This window comes from Semicossyphus pulcher, unplaced genomic scaffold (genome assembly GCF_022749685.1).
Source record: "Semicossyphus pulcher isolate SPU_LCO1_2020_fin unplaced genomic scaffold, fSemPul1.0.p SCAF_19, whole genome shotgun sequence".
Taxonomy (NCBI): domain Eukaryota; kingdom Metazoa; phylum Chordata; class Actinopteri; order Labriformes; family Labridae; genus Semicossyphus; species Semicossyphus pulcher.
In genome coordinates this window covers 231438-258695 of record NW_027211692.1, presented here as the reverse complement: position 1 = coordinate 258695, position 27258 = coordinate 231438, and the positions used below count along the sequence as shown (strand labels likewise).

Below are 27258 nucleotides of genomic sequence, written 5' to 3'. Positions count from 1 at the left end.
GACAGAGGGACAGATAGACAGACAGACAGAGGGACAGAGAGACAGACAGACAGACAGACAGACAGACAGAGCGACAGACAGACAGACAGAGAGGCAGGCAGAGGGACAGAGGGAGAGACAGACAGACAGAGGGACAGACAGACAGAGGGACAGAGGTACAGCCAGAGGGACAGAGGGACAGACAGACAGACAGACAGACAGAGGGACAGACAGACAGACAGAGGGACAGACAGAGGGACAGACAGACAGACAGAAGGACAGACAGACAGAGGGACAGAGGGACAGACAGAGGGACAGACAGACTGACAGACAGAGGGACAGACAGAGGGACAGACAGAGGGACAGACAGACAGACAGACAGACAGAGGGACAGACAGACAGACTGACAGAGGGACAGACAGAGGGACAGACAGACTGACAGACAGAGGGACAGACAGACATACTTGGCAGATGAGATGACGACAGAGTGCTGGTCTGAAGTCAGAATCTTCGACAGGTGAGCAGCCACTGAGTCCTCATAGGTCAGAATCTGCTGAACCTGAAACAGGTGTGAGTGGTCAGTACAGGTGTGAGTGGTCAGTACAGGTCAGTGTGATCAGTACAAGTGTGACTCCAGCTCTTCCTGTTACCTCTGAGTCGTCGCTGCAGTCCTCAGTGACAGTAGAGGCAGAGTGTTGCCGTGGAAACTTGGTTTCGTAGACCATGATGCTCCACCTGCAGTTGGAGGAGAAAACAGCGGCTGGGCACCTTCTAACAGTTCAGGTGAGACTGTCTGTTCACAGTGTTTAAACTGAGTAACCATAGCAACACGGACTCAAAGCCTGTTTATAATGTATGCAGCTCATTAACAAGCTAACAGCTACAGCTACAGCTAACAGCTAACAGCTACAACATTTCTTTAACCTGTTTATAAAAAATGAAAACTTTATTTAATCAGACCTAGATGCACACGTTACTGATTCTGAAACTGGCCAGCATAGTGTCGCCTGTCTCACAGTTACCTGTCTAACATCTTGGTGCTGGCTCTCTCCAGCTTCTCCAGTATCTGGGGCAGCTGTGTGTCGTCGTCGCAGGCTGAGCCCCAGCCCAGGACTCGGGCCAGGTCGTTCCCGGTCCCGAGAGGAAGGACCCCAAGCTGACACTGCAACATATGAAGTTAATGTATTAATTCAGGTTCGGGAGCAGGACCACACCAAAAACCACACCTACAATCATTCAGAAGCCCAGTGCTGGATCCTGACCAACAACTACAGACTTGACACACTCCATCTGCTTGACGTTTTCTTCGTCGTCACTCCACCATCCTCACCTACAAAGTCTCAGCTTGCCACCCTTACAAAAGCTTTCAATAAGCTTGGTGTGTCCTCTTTCCGAAGAAAAAACACCAGGCCCTAGTACCTCCATCGAGTTTCTAGGCATTACCTTGTTTCCTTCCAGGCATCTCTGCCTTCAGAGAAAATACAGCGCATCACTTTGCTTCTAGATAGATGTACCACATGAGGGAGGGATACGAACAGTGGAGGGATACGAGCAGTGGAGTGACATGTGCCGTTTTAGGGTTGATTGAAGACCAGTTGCGCTGCTGTGTTCTGGATCATCTGCAGAGGTTTGAATGTGCATGCAGGAAGGCCTGCCAGGAGGGAGTTGCAGTAATCAATGTGTGATATCACGAGAGCCTGTACCAGCAGGTGTGTTGCATGCTCTGACAGGTAGGGTCTGATCTTCTTGATGTTGTACAGGGCAAATCGACATGACCGAGCAATCGAGGCCACATGAACCTTAAAGGTTAGCTGGTCGCCATCATGACACCCAGGCTCCGGGCAGACTCAGTGGGTATGAGTTCAGTTTGTCTGAGCTGGATGTTGATCTGAAGGTGGCGTTAGTTTCATCCATTTAGAGATATTGAGCTGGGTATCGCCCGCATAGCAAACCCTAACCCGCATAGCAATGGTATGAGAAACCATGAGATCGGATGATTGCACCAAGTGAGGTGGTATATATTGAAAAGAGAAGGGGACCGAGCACTGACCCTTGAGGCACCCCAGTGGATAAGCTGTGGGGTTTGGACACTTCTCCTTTCCAAGATACTCCAAGATCTCCCTGAGAGGTAGGACATGAACCAGAGGATTGGACCCAAATCAGGAAGTGAATGTATCAGTACTCCACCGTCAATAACAATGAAGTCTTAAACACCTGGCGCGACTAGCTCCTCGTTGACAGAAATGTCGTTACTCGTACTGACTTTGATGATGCATACAAGAGTTGAGGGAACCTTCAGATGACAACGAAGGTGGGTATGGGGAAGATTTGTGACGAAAAAACCTTCCAAATCGGTTGAAATTGGTGCAGAGATGCAGAACCTTCCTCATGATCGTTGTCATTTATAATGATAAAATAATAAAATAAATTAAATGTGCATTACAATAGCAACATAAAATATGGGAGTGGGGTATCTTATTTTCATATCTAACCCTGGTTCCCCACATATTTATTGTCTAATTTGTGTGAAACATCATATAAGATATGCTCCATCATCATTATTTTTATTCAATTACTCATTCGTGAAAACCACCAACATCACCATTCTAGGTTCAATCAGATAGAAGTTGAAGAAATTGGAAGCCATCTTTGACATACCAGAATATTAAAAACATCAATGTTTCAACTCCAGTTGATTCCTCACAGTATTGGCTTAAAATAGAAATAAATTATATTACACAGCAATTGTGTGAAAATTAAGACCTTTTTAAAAAATATATGATTTAAATTGTGGCCATTTTGGAAAATGGAAAACAAAACCTTTTTTTTTATCTGGTTTAAGACTGCTAGCTCTGCTCTTGGTCAAAGTTTACAACCCTCTCGCCCACTGGTTTCGACTCTCCAAAGAGACAGGATGTCATTTTGGGACACCCTCCAATGATCTTAGTTGATTGTGGCTTTGTTTTATATTTGCATTTAGAATAGAAAGTTTGTGATTATTAACCGAATGCTTCCTTAGGGACTGTGACAAAGCAAGAGAGAAGTTGCACTCCAAACACCTGGGAGGACATGCAAGAGTGTGTGAGGGGCTCTGTTGCCCAGCTCTCCACCCTTTCCCTCACACAGAAGGGAGAAAGGAGGGGTGATACAGAGCTGACTCAGGACAAAGAAAACATTGATTCATCACTGTTTCTCTTTTATTTGGTTTAATAGTCTGTAAACACACACACACACACACACACACACACACACACACCCATCCACATATAAATGTGTGTTCACCATGTGTTCCACTTAAAACACTAGACAAAGAGAGCATATTACCCCTATTCTAGCCGACTTACAATGGCTTCCTGTACGTTTCAGAATTCAGTTCAAGATCCTCCTTATCACATTCAAGGCAAGGCAAGTTTATTTACACAGCACATTTCAGCAACAAGACAATTCAGAGTGCTTTACACAGAACAACAAATCAAAGAAACACATCATGAAACAGGACATTAAAAAGCAAAGTGAAGATAAACTAAAAACAGCTAAAACAGAAGCCAAAATATAAAAAGATCAGAGTTAAAGCTGCAGTGCAGATATAAATAATTAGAACAGTTATTAAAACAAATGTATTAAAAAAGTTTAATAAAAGGCAGCTGTGAACAGGTGAGTCTTCAGGCTTGATTGAAGAGTGTTTCAGCAGACCTGCATGTTTGTGGGAGTTTGTTCCAGATATACGGAGCATAGAAACTGAACGCTGCTGCTCCATGTTTGGTTCTGACTCTGGGGACAGAAAGCACACCTGTCCCTGACGACCTGAGGGGTCTGGATGGTTCGTACTGTCAGTAGATCACAAATGTATTTTGGCCCTTGACCGTTCAGCGCTTTGTAAACAAGCAGTAGTACTTTGAAGTCTATTCTCTGACAGACAGGGAGCCAGTGTAAAGACCTCAGAGCTGGAGTGATGTGATCTACTGCCCTTGTCTCAGTGAGGACTCGAGCAGCAGCGTTCTGAACCAGCTGCAGTTGTCTGATTGATTTTTTAGGGAGACCTGTAAAGACACTGTTCCAGTAATCGAGTCGGCTGAAGATAAATGCATGGACCAGTTTTTCTAGATCCTGCTGAGACATAAGTCCTTTAATCCTGGATATATTCTTGAGGTGATGGTAGGCCGACTTTGTGATTGTTTTAATGTGGCTTTGATGGTTCAGGTCTGAGTCCATGACTACACCCAGATTTCTGGCTTGGTCAGTGGTTTTCAACACTAATGACTGAAGCTGTGCGCTCCTCCTTAGCTCCTTAGCTTATCCTGGAAAGAGTCATGACTGCCATTATCCTTACAGCCTGGACCCTCCACAGTTTGAGCTTGGTACATTTTGAACACAAGCAACCATATCAACCTTATCTGGCTGGCAGACAGAGCATGATGCCGCCGAGGAGCAGGAGGGGGAGGGCGTCGTGGCTGTGATGGCTGTGTCGGAACTGGTGGAGGTGGGCGCCATGGTGGGGTTAATGGGAGAGAAAATGGGAGAGAGTTGTTGAAAGGGTTGGAGGGGTGTGGAGTCCCCTCCTCTCAGCTCTGATGTCTCTCCAGTTCAGAAATCTCCTCGGGCGGGGGCAGACGGGGTTCTTCCTCGAGGTTGAGGCTGTGAGATGTTACAGTCGGCACGGTCTTCCTTCCGTGCCGATTCCTCTTGTCTCTTGTGCTTGGCATTGAGGACTGATGGGTGACGCAAGGAGTAAACTAGGTTAGAGGTGAACAGTTTTACTCCTGACTTGTTGAGGCAAATTCCATCTGATTTAAAAAGATGTCTGCGTTCCCAGGAAATGTTGAAATTGTCAATAAAGTGCACTGAATGAAAAGTACAAGCAGATGAAAGCCACTGATTCAGTGCCCGCAACCTGCTGAATCTCTCGTCTGCTATTCTGACTGGTGGTATGGGGCCACTGACAAACACATCTGCATCCAGAGAGCTGACTGTCTTCAACAGACCCGTGAAGTCCTGTTTCAGCACTTCAGATTGTTTCTTTGCAATATCATTTGACCCTATGTGCAGCATGATGTTTTTCACAGTGGGATGTGCAGCCACAGTGTGCAGGATTCTTTCTGCCATGTCAGAGACCATATCCTTGGGAAAACAGAGCACTTTGGTGTTTTTACTGCACATTCTTTGTACATCTCTCACAGCAGTGTCGCCCACAGTCAGAGTCTGAGGCCCAGGCTTTAGCTTTCCCTGCAGCCTTCTACTTTCTGACATGCTTTCAGTCCTTACCCTGCCGCCTGAGGATAGAGGGTTATCTAGGTCATCAGATGAAGATCCAGGGTCCAGCAACAGTGGAGCAGATTTGTTGTGCACTGCCACACTCGGTTGTTGGGGAGGTATGTTGCTAATCCTCCCTTTCGCAGCTGTCCACCACTGTGTCTTACCAACTACCGGGGTTGAGGAGGCGCTCTGCATGGGAGGTAGTGAAGGCCAGCCGGTCTCATCACATATCTCAGCGCGCTGTGCTCTGCCTGTTATTCGTCCTCCCATTTCCCAGGGACGTGATTTACTCTCGGGCTTTGCCCCAAGATAGTTCCAAGGAGGACGACCACTCGAAGATTTATTCCACAGTACAGAGCCCCTCTGTTTCTTGGTAGCTTTGTGTGTCCCTTAGCCGTGTGTTAGCTTGCTCTTGTCCACTGTTTTGAGTCAACGGCAAAGTGGTGTCATTCCCACACAGGCCGTTCACCTCAGCATTCACTTCTAGGCGGTGAATTTTTGTCTCCAGCACTGCAATCTTTTGTAGGAGTTTGTGGTCGTCGTCTGTGGAGAAGGGAGGCATCTTGATGCTAGTTAGCTTTAGCTGTGTGCTAGCTGTATGCTACGTTTCCGAGTGCTGCAGCACAGGCTTGTGCCATTGTTAGGCCACAGTCATGTAGCCCTGCGTAGGTCATAAAATAGTTGAAATATGCCAACAGACCTATTAAAAATCTATAAAAAATTACAGTCCCAGTGATTTATAATTGTCCAGGATCCACTGTCCATAAGTTAGAGTGAAAGAAGATATCAGCAACAGAACGTAAGCAAAGCGGAGAGCGAGCAGCAAAGCGTCTGCACTGAAAAGCTCACCATGACATGGCACCCTCTTATTTTTCTGAACTCATCATCCCATACTCTGCATCAAGATTACTCAGATCATCAGAACAATTGCTTTTAAATATAAGGGTGACTGTGCTTTTACCGTTTTAGCACCAACATTATGGAGTTCCCTCCCCCTCAATGTCCGGTTGGCTGAGTCTGTACCAAGATTTAAAAAAAACTTTAAAAACCCACTTCTACAGGCTGATGTTTTTATAAGTTTGTTGCTTGCAATGCCATTGGTTTGATTTGCCTTTTAATTCTTTTTTCAATATTCTTGCTTTTTATTGCCTTTAGTATCTTCCTCCGTTGTTATAAATTGCATTTTAATTGTATTTTATTTGTTTTCATGCTACTTTTATGCATTTCTGTTATTAATTGTGAAGCACTTTGAAACTGCTGTTTTCATCTCATTCTGTGTATCATCACCCAGCAATGTTTGGAGTCTATTATTTAATAATTATTATATTATAGCTACTTTAAGTTTAGAAAGAAATAGTTTTATTAATGAGAATGTTTCGGACAAAGGAGGGGTAAACCTTCGTGCCGTTTGCTTAGGACACTGCTCTACCGCTTCTCTGGTAGATTGTTCCTCATGTCCCCGGTAGATTGCCTCCGTAGACTCCGGTAGCTGTTTCCTCAGGTACTCCGGTAGCTTGTCCCTCAGGTACTCCGGTAGCTTGTCCCTCAGGTACTCCAGTGGCTTGTTCCTCAGGTACTCTGGTAGCTTGTTCTTTAGGTACTCCGGTAGCTGATTCCTCAGGTACTCCAGTAGCTTGTCCCTCAGGTACTCCAGTAGCTTGTCCCTCAGGTACTCCGGTAGCTTGTTCTTCAGGTACTCCGGTAGCTGATTCCTCAGGTACTCCAGTGGCTTGTTCCTCAGGTACTCCGGTAGCTTGTCCCTCAGGTACTCTGGTAGCTTGTCCCTCAGGTACTCCGGTAGCTTGTCCCTCAGGTACTCCGGTAGCTTGTTCTTCAGGTACTCCGGTAGCTTGTCCCTCAGGTACTCCGGTAGCTTGCTCTTCAGGTACGCCGGTAGCTTGCTCTTCAGGTACTCTAGTAGCTTGATCCTCAGGTACTCTGGTAGCCAGTTCTTCAGGTACTCTGGTAGCCAGTTCTTCAGGTACTCTGGTAGCATGTTCCACAGTCGAGGAGCATAGAAACCAAAAGCTGCCTCACCCTGCTTGGTTCTAGTTCTCGGAACAATGAATAAACCTGTCCCAGCGGACCTGAGGGGCCTGGATGCCTCGTAGTGAACTAGCATGTCTGATAGGTAACTGGGCCCAGGAGTAGGATTTTAAAATCTGTCCTCTGACTCGCAGGAAGCCAGAGTAGGGATCTGAGGACTGGTGTAATGTTTTCTACTTTCTTGGTGTTGGTGAGGACTCAGCAGCAGCCTTCTGGATGAGCTGCAGCTGTCTGATGAATTAGTTTGTCAGACCTGTAAAGACACCAGTACAGTAATCCAGCCTGCTAAAACTAAAAGTATGAACTATCCCATGTTCGGACCATCCAGTCGAGGCAGATGGCTGTTCAACATGAGTCTGGTTCTGCTCGAGGTTTCTGCCTGTTAAAAGGAAGTTTTTCTGCCAATGTGCCGAATGTTGCTAAGTGCTACTCATGGTGATTCATGTTGGGCCTCTCTTTAAATAACAGAACAAAGAGTCGGTCTAGACCTGCTCTTTCTGTAAAGTGTCTCAAGATAACTCTGCTTATGATTTGGAGCTATACAAATAAAATTTGATTGATAAAATTTGATTAGATTTGTCAGGTGTACCTAATGAAGTGGCCCTTGAGTGTATTTAGCTGTAGGATATTCTGGCACGTTCACTCATTGATTCCTTTGATACTCTTATTCAGTGAGTGTAAGGGACTGTAGTTGTGTGATGACACTGATATATACAGTTGTGTGTCATCTGCATAAGCATGGTAAGAGATGTTATGCAATTCCAAAATCGGAGCAAGCCACAGCATTTGATATTGAAAAGAAGGGGCCCAAGAATGGATCCTTGTGGAATGCCGCATATTATTTTTCCACGCTCAGATTCATAATTATCAAAGGACACAAAGAAGTCTCTGTCATATAAATATGATTTGAACCAACTCAGCACAGTACCGGAGAGTCCCACACACCTTTCCAGTCTATCAAGCAGTATGCTGTGGTCATCTGTGTCAAAAGCAGCACTGAGATCAAGTAAAACCTTTGATGCATCACTGCTCAGGTGTATGTCAGTTTGTCAGACTTTAATAAGTGCAGTCTCAGTGCTGTGGTGAGGTCACTGGGCCAAGAAAGTGTGAAGTTGCTGAAAAACAACCTTTTCAATTATCTTTCCTAGACAAGGTAAGTTTGATATTAGTCTATAGTTATTTATCACTGAAGCATCCAGGTGTGACTTCTTAAAGTGGTGTAGTGACAGCAGTCTTTAGGGCACCTGTGCAAAGGCCTGACTGAATGTAAGTGTTGATAATGTGTAGTACATCAGGTTCTAACCTGGTGAAAACGTCTTGGCAGAGTGTCAAGGCAGCAGGTAGTTGGCCTAAGGTGGTGAACAGTCTCTGTTAAAGAGGCAAAATCTAGGAGATGGAATTGTTCACATTTGACGCTATAGCACGCCACATACCAGCTATCATTTCCCTCTCTGGATGCCATCTGTACTTTCATCACCCACGCTCATTCATTCCAAAAAATCTGCTCTTCAACATTCAGACCTTATCCTAGGTGTAAACTTCTTCATCAAACTAATCACAGGCCACCATCATGTTTCTATCTCCAATCCTCATACACCAATGTTAATCAAAGCTTTAAGAAAACAGGAACCTGTCTCAACTAAGTGCCTGCCACTGACCTCTGACTTTCTCAGTCTCTGCATTCATTCACTACGTTCAGGCTACTCATCCCCTACGGTCTATTCTTCCCTAGAATCCATGTTCCTGCTGGCCTTCTTCGGTTTCCTGAGGTAATCTGAATTCGCTCCGGCTTCATCTATATTCAATGATCCGTAACGATCTCAGTGATCTGCGTCAAGCCCACAATCAACTCAGCTCAGTTCAAATCTGACCCTTTTTGGGGGTCGAAAATCTGTTCAGATAGATCCCACCTGAGACAGAACATCCACTCTGCCTGGTCTTCAGTGTTTCCTCCCAGGCCAGCCTTACAGAAGACATCCCCATCACTTTCAACCCCCCCAACATACAGAGAACTGTCTCAACATGTGTAACTCCAGAACTTACATTAAATATTCAAACAAATATTGTTGTGACATGGTCCTTACTAGTGAAGTGACCATCAGACAGACATGGCAGTCAGGTGTTTGACCAGAGACACCTGTGAACATCATCAATCATGACTGTGTGTGTGTGTGTGTGTGTACCTGTTTATGCAGTGTGAGAGCGTCAATCTCAGATAGAACCCAGCCGACGCTGCCGTCTCCTCCACAAACCAGGATCCTGAACGTATCAAACTTCTGGAACAGACGCAGACTGAGAGACAGACAGGCAGAGAGAGAGAGATTCAGTTAAGTTAAACACCACATATTTTATAAGTGATTATAATGCTGCAGGTTTATACAGCTCTGTTTACACATTTTCTCCTTATCTTGCTTTATTGTACTTCATTTGTATTTTTATTTGTTTCTGTGACACTTGCTTTGGCAACGTAAACGTTTGTTTCCCTTGTTAATAAAAGGCCTTCGAATTCAATTCAATTGAATTGATAGAGACAGACAGACACATATGTGGAGGAGCAAAAATTTTTTCAATGCAGGAATACCAGCCATGCCATGGAGCTGCTTACAGAAGACCACTTGGGGTCCCCCAGCCACATCATCATTTGCACCGGCACAAACGACCTGTGAACACAGAGAGAAGAGGCAGCCAAATCTCTCAAGGGAGTGATGGAAAAAGCTCCGTCCACATTCCCCACTGTAAAGGTAGTCATTGTCACCCTGCTACCCAGATGGGACTTCCACCCTGCCCGCATCCAAAGGGTAAATGCACTAATCTCTAGAGAGTGTGCAATGAAGCCAAATGTCTATGTGGCACCCCACCCCACTCTGGGCCAGTACAGCCTGTACGACCAGGTGCACATTCTCAAGGCAACAGTCCCAACATTTGCAAAGAAGGACGTTGCACCAAGCACATCCTACAGGAGCAACAGAGAGATCCCACCCAGACTGACATCCAGAAGACCTGCTCCACCCAGAGGGAACCCTGCTTCACCCACAGGACCAGCCACACCTGGGCAACACCCTGGTCCACCCAGGGGATATCATGCTGCACCCAGAGGACATCCTGCTGCAGAGCACACAGAGCGACATACAGAGCACACAGAACACACACAGCGACATACAGAGCACACAGAACACACAGAGTGACATACAGAGCACACAGAGTGACATACAGAGCACACAGAGCGACATACAGAGCACACAGAACACACAGAGTGACATACAGAGCACACAGAACACAGAGTGACATACAGAGCACACAGAACACACAGAGTGACATACAGAGCACACAGAGTGACACAGTGACATACAGAGCACACAGTGACATACAGAGCACTCAGAGTGACAGAGCACTCAGAGTGACATACAGAGCGACACAGAGTGACAGAGCACTCAGAGTGACATACAGAGCACTCAGAGTGACAGAGCACACAGTGTGACATACAGATTACAGAGTGACATACAGAGCACTCAGAGTGACATACAGAGCACACAGAGTGACAGAGCACACAGAGTGACATACAGATTACAGAGTGACATACAGAGCACTCAGAGTGACAGAGCACACAGAGTGACATACAGAGCACACAGTGACATACGGAGCACTCAGAGTGACAGAGCACACAGAGTGACATACAGAGCACACAGTGACATACGGAGCACTCAGAGTGACAGAGCACACAGAGTGACATACAGATTACAGAGTGACATACAGAGCACTCAGAGTGACATACAGAGCACACAGAGTGACATACAGAGCACAGAGTGACATACAGAGCACAGAGTGACATACGGAGCACTCAGAGTGACAGAGCACTCAGAGTGACATACAGAGCTCAGAGTGACAGAGCACTCAGAGTGACATACAGAGCACTCAGAGTGACATACAGAGCACACAGTGACATACAGAGCACTCAGAGTGACATACAGAGCACACAGAGTGACATACAGAGCACACAGTGACATACAGAGCGACACAGAGTGACATACAGAGCACACAGTGACATACAGAGCACACAGAGTGACACAGTGACATACAGAGCACACAGAGTGACATACAGAGCACACAGTGACATACAGAGCACTCAGAGTGACAGAGCACTCAGAGTGACATACAGAGCACACAGTGACATACAGAGCACTCAGAGTGACATAGAGCACTCAGAGTGACATACAGAGCACTCAGTGACATACAGAGCGATACAGAGTGACATACAGAGCACTCAGAGTGACATACAGAGCACACTCAGGAAACTCACAGCAGTGCTGATAATGAATGTGACTGGAAGAAGGGATGGAGCGTAGTCATAGAAGCAGTAACAGTGGAGGTGTTGGTATTCTCTTTTCCAGAGATTTCTTACCTTTGTCTTGTGCTGTTGAGGAAATCATTCCAGGTCGCTTGTTAAAACTCAACACTGAATTTGAAAAAGTCTAAATGTTTTTTAGAAACGTGTACGCTCCAACGCTGGGCTCAGAAAGACTTGTGTTTCTGGATGTGTTGAAAAATGTGCTCAGTAACTGTAACAGTGACGAGTTTCTGTTTCTGGGAGGTGATTTTAACTGTACAGAAAATCCTGTGTTGGACATGAATCATCAGGAACCACACGCTGCTTCCAGGAGCTGTCTAGTTAAACTCATTGAAATTTGACCTGTGTGATGTCTGGAGACATCTTTATTAAGATCAGCGGCAGAACACCTGGGTACACGCCAAAGATAATCTGTTATCTCTGGCCAGACTTGACCGAGTGAATTGTTTTAAACATCAAATTAATGTATTTAAAGGTTGTTCTATAAGTCTGGTGGGTAAAGTGTCAAAGTGCTTACTGGCACTTTAACAGCACTCTGTCTGATAATGTTTTTAAAGATATATTCAGGTGTTTTTGGTACAACTACAGACAAACTCAATGTGAGTACAGCTCCCTGCAGCAGTGGTGGGATGTAGGTAAAGTCCAAATTAAACAGCTTTGTCTACAGTACACTCTCAATGTCACAAAGGACATGGCCCGGTCTATGAGAGCTCTGGAGAAGGAAGTGGTGGAGTTTCAACATCTAGCAGACTCAACAGGATATCGAGAACATATTCAGGTTCTCAAAAGTAAAAAATCAGCTCTGTCTGACCTGCTGGGTATCTCTGCTCAGGGCGCTCTGGTCCGCTCACGTTTCCAGCACATCAGTGAGATGGACGCTCCCGCTCACTTTTTCCCTCTCTCTGCGGTCTGACTCCGGTCAGCTGCTGCATGACTCTGCTGAGATCCGTCAGTGTGCGGCAGACTTCTACAGAGGACTTTATAAAGCTGAGCTCCAGGAGGAGCCTGAGGTGGCCACGTCCTTCTTCGAGGGTCTGCCTCAGGTCTGTGAGGGGGAAGAACTGGAGGCCCGTGTCCTTACTGTGTACAGATTATAAACTGTTGTCGAAGGTGTTGGCCATGAGGCTAAAGAAAGTGATGGAGCAGGTCATTCAGAGGGACCAGACGTACTGCGTACCCAGTAGGTTGATAACATCGCTCTGATTCGGGACGTTTTGGACCTCTCTGGTTCTTTGGGCTGCGAGCTTGGTCTGATTTCTCTGGACCAAGAAAAGGCTTTTGACGGGGTTGAACACCAATACTTGTGGCGGACGCTGCAAGCTTTTGGGTTCAGCTCTGGTCTTATAGCCAAGATCAGGGTCTTATACCGTGACATTGAGAGTGTACTGAAGGTTAACGGTGCTTTAGGTGCTCCTTTTAAAGTCCTGAGGGGCGTCAGACAGGGCTGCTCCCTGTCAGGGATGTTATATTCTCTGGCCATAGAGCCTCTTTTACAGACTGAGGTCACAGCTTTCTGTCTGCATATGCTGATGATGTTATTGTCTTTGTTAAAAAGCAGGAGGACATTAATGTACTGTATCAAACTGTTCTTGACTTTGGTCACATCTCCTCAGCGAAGGTCAACTGGCTGAAAAGCGAGGCTTTAGCTGTGGGGGGCAGGCTGAGCAGGAAGCTAGTGTTACCAGGAGGCCTGGTTTGGAAGAGAGGAGGACTGAGGTATCTGGGAGTTTATCTCGGAGACGAATCCTTTCTTTCCAAGAACTGGGAGAACCTTCTGGAAAAGGTCCAGACCAAGCTGGATAAATGGAAATGGATTTTACCAAACATGTCGTTTAAAGGTCGTGTCCTTGTCATCAATAACCTTGTGTCCTCCATGTTGTGGCATCGTTTGGCGTGTGTGGACCCTCCCCCGAACCTGCTGTCCAAGGTGCAGGCAGTCCTGATGGATTTCTTCTGGGACCGCCTTCACTGGGTCCCGCAGAGCGTCCTCTTCCTGCCTAAGGATGACGGAGGCCACGGACTGGTACACCTGGCGAGCAGAGGAGCTGCTTTCAGGCTCCAATTCATTTAGAGACTGCTGTCTGGACCTGAAGACCTGGTCTGGAGACCTGTGTCTCGAGCCATTCTGGAGCACTGTGGTGGACTGGGACTAGCAGAGTCGCTGTTTTTAATGGAGCTGAGTGGATTTAAGCTGGACAATCTGCCGGTTTTCTACCGAGGACTGTTTAAAGTGTGGAGTCTGTTTAAAAAAGAGAGAGAGACTCGCTGTGACTCTGTTTTTTGGCTTCTGAAGGAGCCGGTGGTCTACGGGACTCGGCTCAGGTGTGAAGCAGGGCCGTCCCTGCTTCAGAGACTATGTGAGGTCGGGATTGTTACACTGGGCCGGGTGATGGACTTGTGCGGCCCCTCTCTGGACAATGCGGCAGGTCTGGCCTCCCGTATCGAGGTCAGGTCTGTCAGGATCATCAGCCACCTGCTGGCAGGCTGGAAACATCAGCTGACGGACTTGGAGAGGGGTTTAGCTGCTGCACACGGTGCAGGGCTGAAAGCAGCCAATGACTCTGATCCTTTTCCTGAGCTTAAAATGTTTCCTGTGTTTGAATGTGCTGATGATTTCATGTTGAAGGTGAACAGTGAGTACACACTGAGGACTATGACAGGTAAAAGTATGTATCAGTTATTGGTTAAAGTTCTGAACCAGCGTAAGCTGGCGGGTCGGGTGGACACTCCTCGGAGAGCTCACCTGGCCCTCACACAGGCTCAGAGGCCTGAGTGGAGAGCACTGTATAAAGCACCGTTAACCAGGAGGGTGGGAGATTTACAGTGGAGGCTTCTGCACGCTGTGCTTCCTGTTAATGCTTTTGTGTCTGTGATTAATCCAGATGTTGGGTCTGATTGTCCTTCCTGTGCTCAGAGGGAAACTGTGTTTCATTGTTTCTTAGAGTGTGCACGTCTCTCAGCTCTGTTTCACCTGCTGAGCATGTTGTTTTCTATGTTTCGTGAGGTTTTCTCACATCAAACATTCTTTCTGTGTCACAGGTACAATAAGAAAACTAGATCTAAATGTCAGCTGTTAAACTTCCTGATAGGTCAGGCCAAAATGGCCATTTATATCAGCAGGAGAAACAAACTAGAGAGTTCTCTGGACACTGATGTCAGACTGATTTTCTGTCGGATGTTGAAAGCTCGGCTGAGGACAGATTTTAATTTCTTCAGTCTGACACAAAACTTAGACCAGTTTAAAGATACATGGTGTCTGAGTGATGTGCTGTGTTCAGTGGAGGAGAAGAAGCTGCTGTTTGGACATTTTCTGGGTTAAATTTGACTTCACTGTTTATTTTGCAATGTGATTATTTCTGTCGGAATTTGAGCAACTTACTGCTGTTTGTTTTGTTTTGGACCTGTGAGCAAATGTCTGTCTGTCTCTCTGTCGTTGCCCGTCTCTCTCTCTCTCTGTCTGTCTCTCTGTCGTTGCCCGTCTCTCTCTCTTTCTGTCTGTCTCTCTGTCTCTGCCCGTCTCTCTCTCTCTGTCTGTCTGTCTGTCTCTTGCCCGTCTCTCTCTCACCCCAGATGTGGTCCTCCGTTCATCAGGTCGAACACCTGTGCGGGGTTCAGCAGCTGTTTGAAGCGTCTCAGGAACTTGACACCCTGGTTGTCTCCACTCTTGGAGTTGACGAAGACGAGCAGGGGGCTGGTGCAGGACGGGGGACAGGATGCCTTCCAGAAACCTGAACACACAGGTAAACAGTCAGGCCAGGTGTTCTGCAGGCATTCTACAGGCAAACTCAGGTGTGCAGCAGAGAGTTGTACTGTCTCACCATCAGAGTCGATGCTGTTCAGGGCCGTGGGAGGGATGACGGACACTTTACACTGACCCAGAGGACACTTAGAGGACAGCTGCTCCTTACAGCCCGAGTGCACCTGCAGGACAGAAACCAACGCACCTCAACGTGTGTGTGCGTGTGCATAGTTAAATGAGTTATTGTGGAACACCAGCAGGAAGTCTCACCATGGCCTTGCACCAGAGACACCTCCAGTCCTGCAGCCGTAGGACACTGCCACACGTCTTATCACACACGTTACACTTAGCGGAGACCGGCAGGTTCCCCTCCAGCCACTGGTGAGGCATGGACACCTGAGGACAGAGGTCAGAAGTCAGAGGTCAGAGATGAGCTGAGACGAGGCGTTCACTGTCACGGTTAGAGTGCAGGAATATTCAGTGACGTTTGTCTCACCCCGTCCTCGTCCTCGATGATGTCCTTCCCGATAGAAGCCAGTGTCGTCCACTTACAGTTGTTAGTGGCTCTGACTGCACAGCGTTTATGAGCCTTAAACTTACACACTATCACACGCACGCACACACGCACGCACACACGCACGCGCGCACACACACACACACACACACACACACACACACACACAAAGATATAATTTACCAAGGACTCAGAAGTTTAGTGCAAAGTTTTCTGTCAACTTATCAGTTATTTGACAGCTTTGACGCCTGTGCAGCAAAGCAATGCCTGACGTGTCATGTAGTTTCCCCACTGACGTATAACGGTCACGTGTTCATGTGCACGTTTACGCGTGATGACTGCTGCTGATGAAGACTCACCGCCCAAATGTTGTCACCTTTGTTCCGTGTGAGATTTTCTTTGAATTATATATTTAAAATTTTGCGACACAGAAACACGAACATGTCCTCGATAGATCAAAAATATGATTGGTTAATGTTAAAGCCATTCTTTTAAATTATTTCTCCCGAGAAAATAAAGGTTTTTGAGAGGATGTGATGACGGGAGTCGAGGGACGGTGAGTTTGGATCCCATAATGTTTGGCCTGTAATCGCAGCTCCTCACCCAGTGAGCTCACTCTGCCTTCTGTGCTGATGGTGCAATAAATATTTCATTCAAATACTTTCTTCCACAATACTAAAAAAACTGTACCGAGGCTACGAACTTTGTGTCTGTGTTTTTCTAATTACATCTAATAATAATACTTGAAATAAAACTATAATTATATATGTCTGTATAGAGTGTATTATTGGCTCGACGGCACCATCTACTGGATGAAAATGGAACATAGAAATAGAATGAAATAGAGGAAAACTACGTGAGGCGTTCGTGTACGCAGACTGGTGTGCGCGATGCAGATCAACTTCCGGTTGCGTAGTATCAAAAATGCGAACGCGCGTGTGTGTGGACGCTTAACAAAATGTGTCCAACAGTGACAGACGTGTGTGCACACGCTGTAAGTACAGTACGCATGTTCTTGTTACGCGTGATGTAGTCTGTGCACGGAACAACGCACATGCACACGCACGCGTACCAAAATTTACTATGTTAGTCACACGTGGACACACACGTTGCTGCGCATGTGTCTGCTAATATTGATATGGATAGAACTCCATACTGTGTGTGTGTACTGTGTGTGCGAGTGTGTGTGTGTGTGTGTGTGTGTGTGTACCTTCACAGGACAGGCCGTGTGATGTCACTCCTGACAGCGCCTCTCTGCACACGTTGCAGTACGTCGGTCTGGCGTGAGAGCAGGCATACCAGTTATGCATCCCACTGAAGTGATCCATGCTGTACTGGGTGGACTGGGAGACCCACACACACACACACATATTGGTCACACTGGTAATAACACACTTGCACTGGTCATACTGGTTGTTCTGGGACTGACCTCATAGTTCTGTCTGTTCTGGACGCTGCGCAGAGCTGCCATCCACTCCTCCATCTCCTTCCTGTTGTCTGCACACAGAATCAGACGTCTGCAGGGGGTGATCACCTACACACACACACACACATACACACACATACACACACACACACACACACACACACACACACACACACACACACACACACACACACACACACACACACACAGTTAAAGAGACTGGTTTACCTTCATTTAATCTCTATTTACAGACTCTACATAGCAGAATCTATGCTGGTAGTCCAATTAATATTGACCCATCACGTATCAGCAGGCTGCCGCGTATGCAAGAAAAGGAGGAGAGCAGAAGCAGCAGAACGTAATCCGCCATGATGACATCACGGCTCCCATCAGTGTGATCTGACAGATCTGAAATGTAACTTGAGATGAATTCCTCTGACGCTGTTGAGACAGTTTGACTTTTGGTGCCTCGGCTTTATTTTGTTATTTTGTTTGGGGTGGCAGCCAGGTTTCTCTCCTGGCACTTAAGATAAGTCAGTCAGTCTGTTTGAATCAAACCTCACAATGGATCAACACATAAAAAGCACAGTCACCCAGCAGGAACCACACACACTCAAATTCCTCAGTTGCAAATCAATAAAGCACAAAACAACAAATCACACATCCCAAAATCCACAAAGCAGTGTCAAACAGTCCAACTCAAAATTCCACTTCTGGTTTTCTTTCTTCTCTTTAATCAATCAATCAATCAAATTTTATTTGTATAGCGCCAAATCATAACCAGAGTTATCTCGAGACACTTTACAGAAAGAGCAGGTCTAGACCGACTCTTTGTTCTGTTATTTAAAGAGAGGCCCAACATGAATCACCATGAGTAGCACTTAGCAACATTCGGCACATGGGCAGAAAAACTTCCTTCCTACTTAAACTCTTCTGTTTAAGTCCAAAAAAAAAAAGTATCTCCAAACAGAAAATATAAAGTTCAGTTTTTCAAATCAAAGTCTCAATTGAGTTTTGTAAATCAAAGTTTGAGTCAGTAAAAAGAAAACAACAAAAACCCAAAAATAATGTGTGCTTACATCAGTCAGTCCGGTTCAGTCAGTAAACCCAGTTCGGGTTTTGCATGTGACTTCAGTGAATGCCGGTTCTGCTGAGCAACAACGTAACAAGTGATCCAGGAGTTTTTATTGCAGACGGAGGACAGATGACGACGGTGAATGAAACCTTACTGCCTTCCTGTTTGCTCCGACCGACCGCACTGCTTCTGCTCTCCTCAACACTCACAGGAAAATAAGGAAGTGGGTTTGAATGGTGGCGCGAGCCAGGGACGAACACACATCAGTGTCCCCAGAGGCTATATCGTCTCAGACTGTAGTCGATGGGATCCGAGATTGACCTTCATTATACCATGGTCTGGGTGAATACTGGACTCTGATTGGCTGCCGGGACATCTTCTAAGCTGTTCTGAAACCCATCATGTGAATTGGGGACATTGAGGTTTATATTTATTTTTCAACAGTTGCACACAACGTTATCGACTCTTCATCATTCTAGCATAGCGTTAGCTTTCTGGCTAACAACTGAGCTGAAGGACTGAACTGAAGGATCACACCTCTGATCCATGACCCGGCAGAGGACTTTAAATCAGACAACAGGTAAGTGGTCTGTCACTCATCGTTGCCATGGATACAGAGAGTGGGCGGTTCTTGCTTGTGGCGCCTCTGAATGAAGCTCCTGTGTGTCTCTGTGCTGCTGCGATCAGGTGAAGCTGGAGGCTTGTCATCATGTGACCCCGACAAGCAGAACAAACAGAAGAAACGGAGCGACAGCTTCCTGTGAGCTGGTGCGACTGGAAACACGAGCTAATATTTAAAGAGCTGCATTTACAAGCCAGCAGCAGAGACACTTATTCATATAGGTGTGTATAAACTGTGCATATACAGTATAAATTTACACTCAACAAAAATATAAACGCAACACTTTTGTTTTGGCTCCCATTTTTCACGAGCTGAACTCAAAGATCGAAGACTTTTTCTATGAACACAAAAGGCCGATTTCTCTCTAAACCTGTGTTAGTGAGCACTCCTCCTTTGCCGAGGTAATCCATCCACCTCACAGGTGCAATATCAAGATGCTGATTAGACAGCATGATTATTGCACAGGTGTGCCTTAGGCTGGCCACAATAAAAGGCCACTCTAAAATGTGCGGTTTTATCACACAGCACAATGCCACAGATGTCGCAAGTTCTGAGGGAGCGTGCAGTCGGCATGCTGACTGCAGGAATGTCCACCAGAGCTGTCAATCAGCTTCTTAAACCACTGACAACAGGCTCTCCTCATCACAGAGTCCTGATCCAGGACTTCTCAGATCCTCAGCAGACCTCTTACTGCCTCTCTCTCTCTCCCTCGTCAAGCCCCGCCCACTTTGTCTCACATGACTCAAGCCTACTTCCTGTCTGTGGACATTCCTCCTGCTGTCTGCAGAGAGAACTGCAGGTGTGAATGAACAGAGGTGTGAGAGTTCAGCTTACAGGATACCTTTAGCTTCCAAACACGCAGGGTGTTTGAAGGGTCAGTGCTGTCAGCTGATCAAACAGCAGGACATGTTTGTTGGGGACTATTTTCAGCGGCGGATGAACTGGATGTGGATGTGTGTGTGTGTGTGTGTGTGTGTGTGTGTGTGTGTGTGTGAGACAGAGCAGGGGACTCACGGTAAAGCTGTTGTTGACGTTCTTGGTGCTGGACTCGGCCACGCTGGCATCAGTCAGATCCACCTCATCAAAGATTATCGACTGCGAACACAAACACACAGCTGCTCTGACCACGCCCACACTGTGTTGTCACACTGCAGTTAACACCACAGGTGTTTAATCTCACCTTGGCAGTCTGAGCATAGTACAGAGTCCTCCCCCTCAGCTTGAAGTATCGTCTCTTCCAGCGCTGGAATGAGCTCGTCTGTTTCAGTAGAGTGCCCTCCTTCAACACCGTCTGACACACACACACACACACACACACACACACACACACATTATATATAATAATTAGCCATGAGAAAAGGACAGAGATCATGAGGTATATTTGTGCATCTGAGGATCACATCAGATCTCTTTAGATCTCTTTGACAATAAAAAACAAAAATTAGTAATTGTTGTCATAGAAACAAATCACAGTTGCAGAATTTTTTCTCTCCCAGCTCTCTCCAGCCGCCCTGCCCCGCCTGGCTAATGTTCGCTGATGCTTGTGATGATTTGCTGGTTCACGTAATTTGCCGTTTGGTTACGAAGCACAATGCCGGAGTCATGCAGTGTATTTATGTTAGAGCTAGATGGCTAACCTTAGCATGCTCGCTAACGTTATGACAACCAAAAACTATCCGAGTGTGTGCATCAGTTGTAGTGAAGCTCTTGTGGTTAGGGAGGTAAGTCATCAACATGGGGTGTCTAGTCAGCACACGGGAGGCTGGGATTCCTTTTAGCATTTATTGATAACTAAATCAAGGTTTTTGAGAAGTATAAGTCAGGGAATGGATACAAAAAAATGTCCAAGTCACTGAATATTCCCCGAAGTTCATTTAAATCCATCATCAAGAAGTGAAAGGAGGAGACTGGTGAGGGAGGCCACCAACACACCTATGACTCCTCTGAAGGAGTTAAAAGCATCAGCAGCTGAGAGGGGAGGAACTCTGCACACAACAACTGTTGCCCGATTCTTCACCAGTCAAAGCTTTACGGGAGCGTGGCAAAGACAAAGCCACTGCTGAAGAAAGCTCAGATTGAATCTTGACTTCGCCCAAAGACATGTGGGAGACTCCAAGGTCTACCCTCACCTGTCTGTAACCCTCACCTGTCTGTCACCTGTCTGTAACCTCACCTGCTTGTAACCTCACCTGTCTGTAACCTGTCTGTAACCTCACCTGTCTGTAACCCTCACCTGTCTGTCACCTGTCTGTAACCTCACCTGTCTGTAACCTGTCTGTAACCTGTCTGTAACCACACCTGTCTGCAACCTGTCTGTAACCCTCACCTGTCTGTAACCTGTCTGTAACCCTCACTTGTCTGTAACCTGTCTGTAAGCTCACCTGTCTGTAACCCTCACCTGTCTGTAACCCTCTCCTGTCTGCAACCCTCACCTGTCTGTAACCTGTCTGTAACCCTCACCTGTCTGTAACCTGTCTGTAACCCTCACCTGTCTGTAACCCTCACTTGTCTGTAACCTGTCTGTAAGCTCACCTGTCTGTAACCCTCACCTGTCTGTAACCTGTCTGTAACCTCACCTGTCTGCAACCTGTCTGTAACCCTCACCTGTCTGTAACCTCACCTGTCTGTAACCTGTCTGTAACCTCACCTGTCTGTAACCTGTCTGTAACCTGTCTGTAACCCTCACCTGTCTGTAACCTGTCTGTAACCCTCACCTGTCTGTAACCTCACCTGTCTGTAACCACACCTGTCTGCAACCTGTCTGTAACCCTCACCTGTCTGTAACCCTCTCCTGTCTGTAACCCTCACCTGTCTGTAACCTGTCTGTAACCTGTCTGTAACCTCACCTGTCTGTCACCTGTCTGCAACCTGTCTGTAACCCTCATCTGTCTGTAACCTCACCTGTCTGTAACCTCACCTGTGTTTTAACTGAAGACGGAGACAGAATTGATCCTGATTGGCCGTAGAGACCTGATGGTTAGTTAAACAGAGATTTTCAAAATAAAACATGTCCAACACTAAGCATGTAGTGGAGGTTATATTTCAGAATAAGAGTGTAAAACATAAAGATCAAAGGTCACAACTCGACATCTGCCGACCAGCTGACACAAACACTGACTGTAATGTTCCGTCTTGTGATGAAGAGGACAGCAGCAGCATTCAGAGCTCACTGATAAACATCTTCATCTTCATCATCATCGTCGTCATCTGCTGCAGGGCTCCTCCATCACCTGACTGCTGTTATTAAGCTCCTTACAAAACCACAGTGTTCATCCAATCACGGCTGCAGATGAAACCTACTGTGGAAATGAACCACCTGCAGGAGCAGAGGATGTATGGTTCCTGAGACGTGATGTCATGATGTTTTTCTTACAGCAGGTCTGAACTGAATCTTTATTATTCACAGATCAGCAGGCAGACACAGCGAGGGCTGAGCCACACAACCACCTCTACAGGGATCCCCAGAGACCATTACTTCTCTATTTACTCGAAACGGACCAATCCAACAGCCTATCAGAGAGCACAAACAGTGACAGGTAGTCTGCAGGTTATTGCCTGCATGTGAAGGAGAGCACATGTGAGCGCAGGAGACTCTTCAACATGACACAGATGTATTTTAATCAGCAGGTCTGTCTGTTTTGGAGGACACCTCTGAGGTTCATTCAGCTCCTTAAAAATGTGTGATGGAGGCTGCAGTCCTCGACGCACTGATTGCAGGCTCGACTCTCAATCTGCCAATCATTTGATGCATGTCATCCCCCTCTCTCTCCTCCCCACACTTCCTGTCTCTCTTCAGCTGTTCTATAAATAAAGACAAAAGCTAAACAAATAACCTTTAAAAAAAATCCCAAGTGTGATGGACCACTTCAGCTCATGTTAATAATCTGTACCTAAACGTGTCTGGTTTCTTCATTATCAGAATACTTTAGTATCTTATTTTATATCATATAAAAATGTATACAGAAGTTACAATGAGCTCATTTTATTGCCATATCATCCTGCCATAATACCTAAACAGAACAAAGGTGGACGTCTGTGAAACAACCTAATTATATCAAAGAAAATTTTACCTGAGGAGCAGCAGGTCTTTAAAAGCACCGCCTGTCACAGCTGTAGTTTCCTCTCCTTATTTCCCACAGCACTCATTTTCATGTTTTCCCCTCAGACTGTGAAAACTCCCAAACAGCAGCTTTAAATAGAAACTCTGTGGCCTCCAGCCAAACTCGCTTCCTATGACTCATCCACGTCAGTCTGAACCCAGCTGCTGCTGCTGCCTTCAGGTACCGTCGGACATGTCAGTGCTGTGTGCCTGAGAACTTGAATGTGTGAGCTAAATGTGTCACAGTAACATTAAAACTACAATAATGATAATGATACAGTCAACCAGAATGTTTCTCCTTCTTTGACAGGTGATGTCTAATACTCACCAACAGTCTGACTGTCACCTGCTCACAGTCTGCCTGACTGTCACCTGCTTAATCAGGAGAGACTCTTACATACAGCAGATGAGTGCCAGCAGACGGTAGCTTATATTCACATGTTCACAGTCTGTTAAGAGGTAAAAGACTGCCGATGTGACCTATTGTCACTATTACAGAAGCAGAATTTATTGGGTTTATTTTCTGTAATCGCCTAACAAAGCAGAGGCACCGATACTTCCAAGCTTTGTCGTGAACGTGAAGGCAGCATAGAGCGAAGTTTGAAGCTTCACCTGTGTATTTAAACGCACCGTTATGGGCCGAGCGGAGTGTAACCCTAACCCTCTGTTTATACAGTCTATGGTTCAGCACGCTTTAGCTTTAATGTTCAAACACACACACACACACACACACACACACACACACACACACACACACAGAGCCTGTGTGAACAACGGGCCGTTATGTGTCATATAGTGGACTCCGGTAATGCTGCTCATTCTTCCCCCACCAAAGTACACCTCCACCCCGGTGGGCAGCGGTGGGAAACAGCGGGGCTTCTCACTGGGCCTGGGACCCTCAAGCTAGCAGGAGTTAGCCGGGTTAGCTTAGCTTTCAACTATCAGTTTCTAACCCGTACAGCAGAGGGAAGAAACACTTTGTCCCGAGACCTTGTCGTGAATAAAGTGAGTCTGAAACACATTTTCTCCCGGGTAAAAACTCTGGTTAAGACCCGGGTTCAGTCGTGGGTCTAATTTTATGACGTTAGCTTGGAGCTACTCATCACGTATAAATAAAAGCAAATAAAAACATTTAAGGTGAAGTTGTAACCATTGTTTATGTCTGAACAGGGAAAAGCCACTGAAATCATGTGCCGATGATTATATCTCACATATGGTATTATACCGGAGCAGTTCGTGTAGCAGCTGTGGCCCTTACACCAAAACGTAATACTGGACCCAAACTTCACTAAAAAGCCGGCTTATTTCGATTAACATCGCTGAAAAGACAAAATCCGCACGAACCAAAACAAAAATTCAACTCATTCAAGGTTCAAACACACCACACTTCAACTCGGCATGATCCAAATCCACCCAACAGTAGCGACTTCAACTAAATGTCCTTTTATGTAAAAAGCTTTCCTCTGCTGGCTGAGACTGACCACAGTGAGCGGAGGAGAAGGGGGTGTGAGTAAGAAGTATCAACCAGTTATTAAACATGACTTATCAAAAACACAGGTGGTATTTGCTGTTTCAGGTGTGCGCCGTATCAGACACGGCACCCGGTACATTCGCTTTAGCTCTTCACTGATATTGAACATTTCATTAAATTTGCACCAAAGGCAGGATATTTTTTAACTGTCAGAAATTAGTATAGAGTTCAGCGTACCGCTCTGTCCCCCGAGCAGAGCGCTGATCTCGGGGATGTGTGTGGCCCGCCCCGCTGGATGAAAAACGGACACTGACACGGATAAAGAGCGCGGACACGCCAAACTGTAGCGTCTTTACCTTGCTGCGGATCTGACCAGATGTTGACACTTTTCGGATGAGTTTCTGCGGGCTTCCGGGCTCCTGCTCCGGCTCGCTGTCTGACGACTCGTCCGGGCACCGGGCCGCGGCAGACTCCGGTCCCCCTGCCTCCGCCATCCTACCATCAGACCCCCGTGGAGGACCATGGGAGGGAGCGCCCCCCAGCGACAGAGGCCCAACAGCACACACAAGGAGATAAGAGGGGCGTTTACTGACATCTGGTGGTCAAACTCGGATATTACAGCGACTGACTTTAGCTAGGGCACTTTTGTTGTGTTCGAAATGCCATGCTACACTAGCAGCACGTAATAATAATAACAATAACAATAATAATAATAATATAGGCTACTGATGTGGCCTAAATGTAGTATGTGGTATGCAAACAAAAGCAAAATGTGCAGTATGCCAAAAATACCCGGATGTGGTACTTATTCCGAGAAAATTTCCAGTATGCATCAGACCAGTCTACCTCGCCTACTGTATCCCACAATGCAAAGCGCTGGAACGTCACAGCACCAGTTGAAATGACGGACAGCAGCAGCACTCCAGCAGAAGGGGGCGCTATAGCTAAAGAAGCGGCGGTTATTGTTTACTTCCACCTGGCGTAGCATACTGCAAAATGAATTGTACAAGCTCCTCCATACTACAGACTACCGCCTAACGCAGTATGTAGCATGTAGTATATAGCACATAGTATGTAGTATATAGTACATAGTATGTAGTATATAGTATGCAGTATGTAGTATGTAGTATGTAGTATATAGTATGCAGTATATAGCATGTAGTATATAGCACATAGTATGCAGTATATAGTACATAGTATGTAGTATATAGTATGCAGTATGTAGCATGTAGTATGTTGTATATAGTATGCAGTATTTAGCAGGAAGTATATAGTATGCAGTATATAGCATGTAGTATATAGCATGCAGTATATAGTATATAGCATGTAGCATGTAGTATATAGTATGCAGTATGTAGCATGTAGTATATAGTATGCAGTATATAGCATGTAGTATATAGTATATAGCATGTAGTATATAGTATGCAGTATGTAGCATGTAGTATATAGTATGCAGTATAAAGCATGTAGTATATAGTATATAGCATGTAGTATATAGTATGCAATATAAAGCATGTAGTATATAGTATATAGCATGTAGTATGTAGTATATAGTATGCAGTATATAGCATGTAGTATATAGTATGCAGTATAAAGCATGTAGTATATAGTATATAGCATGTAGTATATATTATATAGTATATAGTATATAGCATGTAGTATATAGTATATAGCATGTAGCATGTAGTATATAGTATGCAGTATGTAGCATGTAGTATATAGTATGCAGTATATAGCATGTAGTATATAGTATATAGCATGTAGTATATAGTATGCAGTATGTAGCATGTAGTATATAGTATGCAGTATAAAGCATGTAGTATATAGTATATAGCATGTAGTATATAGTATGCAATATAAAGCATGTAGTATATAGTATATAGCATGTAGTATGTAGTATATAGTATGCAGTATATAGCATGTAGTATATAGTATGCAGTATAAAGCATGTAGTATATAGTATATAGCATGTAGTATATATTATATAGTATATAGTATATAGCATGTAGTATATAGTATGCAGTATAAAGCATGTAGCATGTAATATATAGTATGCAGTATGTAGCATGTAGTATGTAGTATATAGTATGCAGTATATAGCATGTAGTATGTTGTATATAGTATGCAGTATTTAGCATGTAGTATATAGTATGCAGTATATAGCATGTAGTATACAGTATATAGCATGTAGTATGTAGTATATAGTATGCAGTATGTAGCATGTAGTATATAGTATGCAGTATAAAGCATGTAGTATATAGTATATAGCATGTAGTATGTAGTATGCAGTATAAAGTATGTAGTATATAGTATGCAGTATGTAGCATGTGGTATATAGTATGCAGTATAAAGCATGTAGTATATAGTATATAGTATATAGCATGTAGTATGTAGTATGTAGTATGCAGTATATAGCATGTAGTATATAGTATATAGCATGTAGTATATATTATATAATATATAGTATATAGCATGTAGTATATTGTATTTAGTATAAAGCATGTAGCATGTAGTATATAGTATATAGCATGTAGTATGTAGTATATAGTATATAGCATGTAGTATGTAGTATATAGTATGCAGTATATAACATGTAGTATATAGTATATAGCATGTAGTATGTAGTATATAGTATATAGCATGTAGTATGTAGTATATAGTATGCAGTATATAACATGTAGTATGTAGT

The 27258-nt window shown here is 45.2% G+C and overlaps 1 protein-coding gene across 3 annotated transcripts in view; it reads right to left on the bottom strand.

Annotated features, from left to right (window-relative positions):
* LOC138596717 (diacylglycerol kinase delta) overlaps window positions 1-25081 on the bottom strand; it is a 42999-nt gene extending 17918 nt beyond the window's left edge. Inside the window, exons 1-13 of one of the 3 annotated variants that reach the window (XM_069668028.1) lie at window positions 24926-25081; window positions 20180-20290; window positions 20014-20094; window positions 17306-17410; window positions 17087-17219; window positions 15859-15965; window positions 15633-15758; window positions 15442-15544; window positions 15189-15351; window positions 9462-9570; window positions 1002-1141; window positions 630-714; window positions 444-538 (exon numbers count right to left, since the gene is read on the bottom strand). In XM_069668028.1, coding sequence (XP_069524129.1) covers window positions 444-538; window positions 630-714; window positions 1002-1141; window positions 9462-9570; window positions 15189-15351; window positions 15442-15544; window positions 15633-15758; window positions 15859-15965; window positions 17087-17219; window positions 17306-17410; window positions 20014-20094; window positions 20180-20290; window positions 24926-25063 — 1496 coding nt within the window. In that variant the 5' untranslated portion in view covers window positions 25064-25081. The remainder of the gene's footprint in view (window positions 1-443; window positions 539-629; window positions 715-1001; window positions 1142-9461; window positions 9571-15188; window positions 15352-15441; window positions 15545-15632; window positions 15759-15858; window positions 15966-17086; window positions 17220-17305; window positions 17411-20013; window positions 20095-20179; window positions 20291-24925) is intronic. The other 2 variants (XM_069668027.1, XM_069668026.1) reach the window with 2 other exon arrangements.
* Window positions 25082-27258: the final 2177 nt, after the last annotated feature.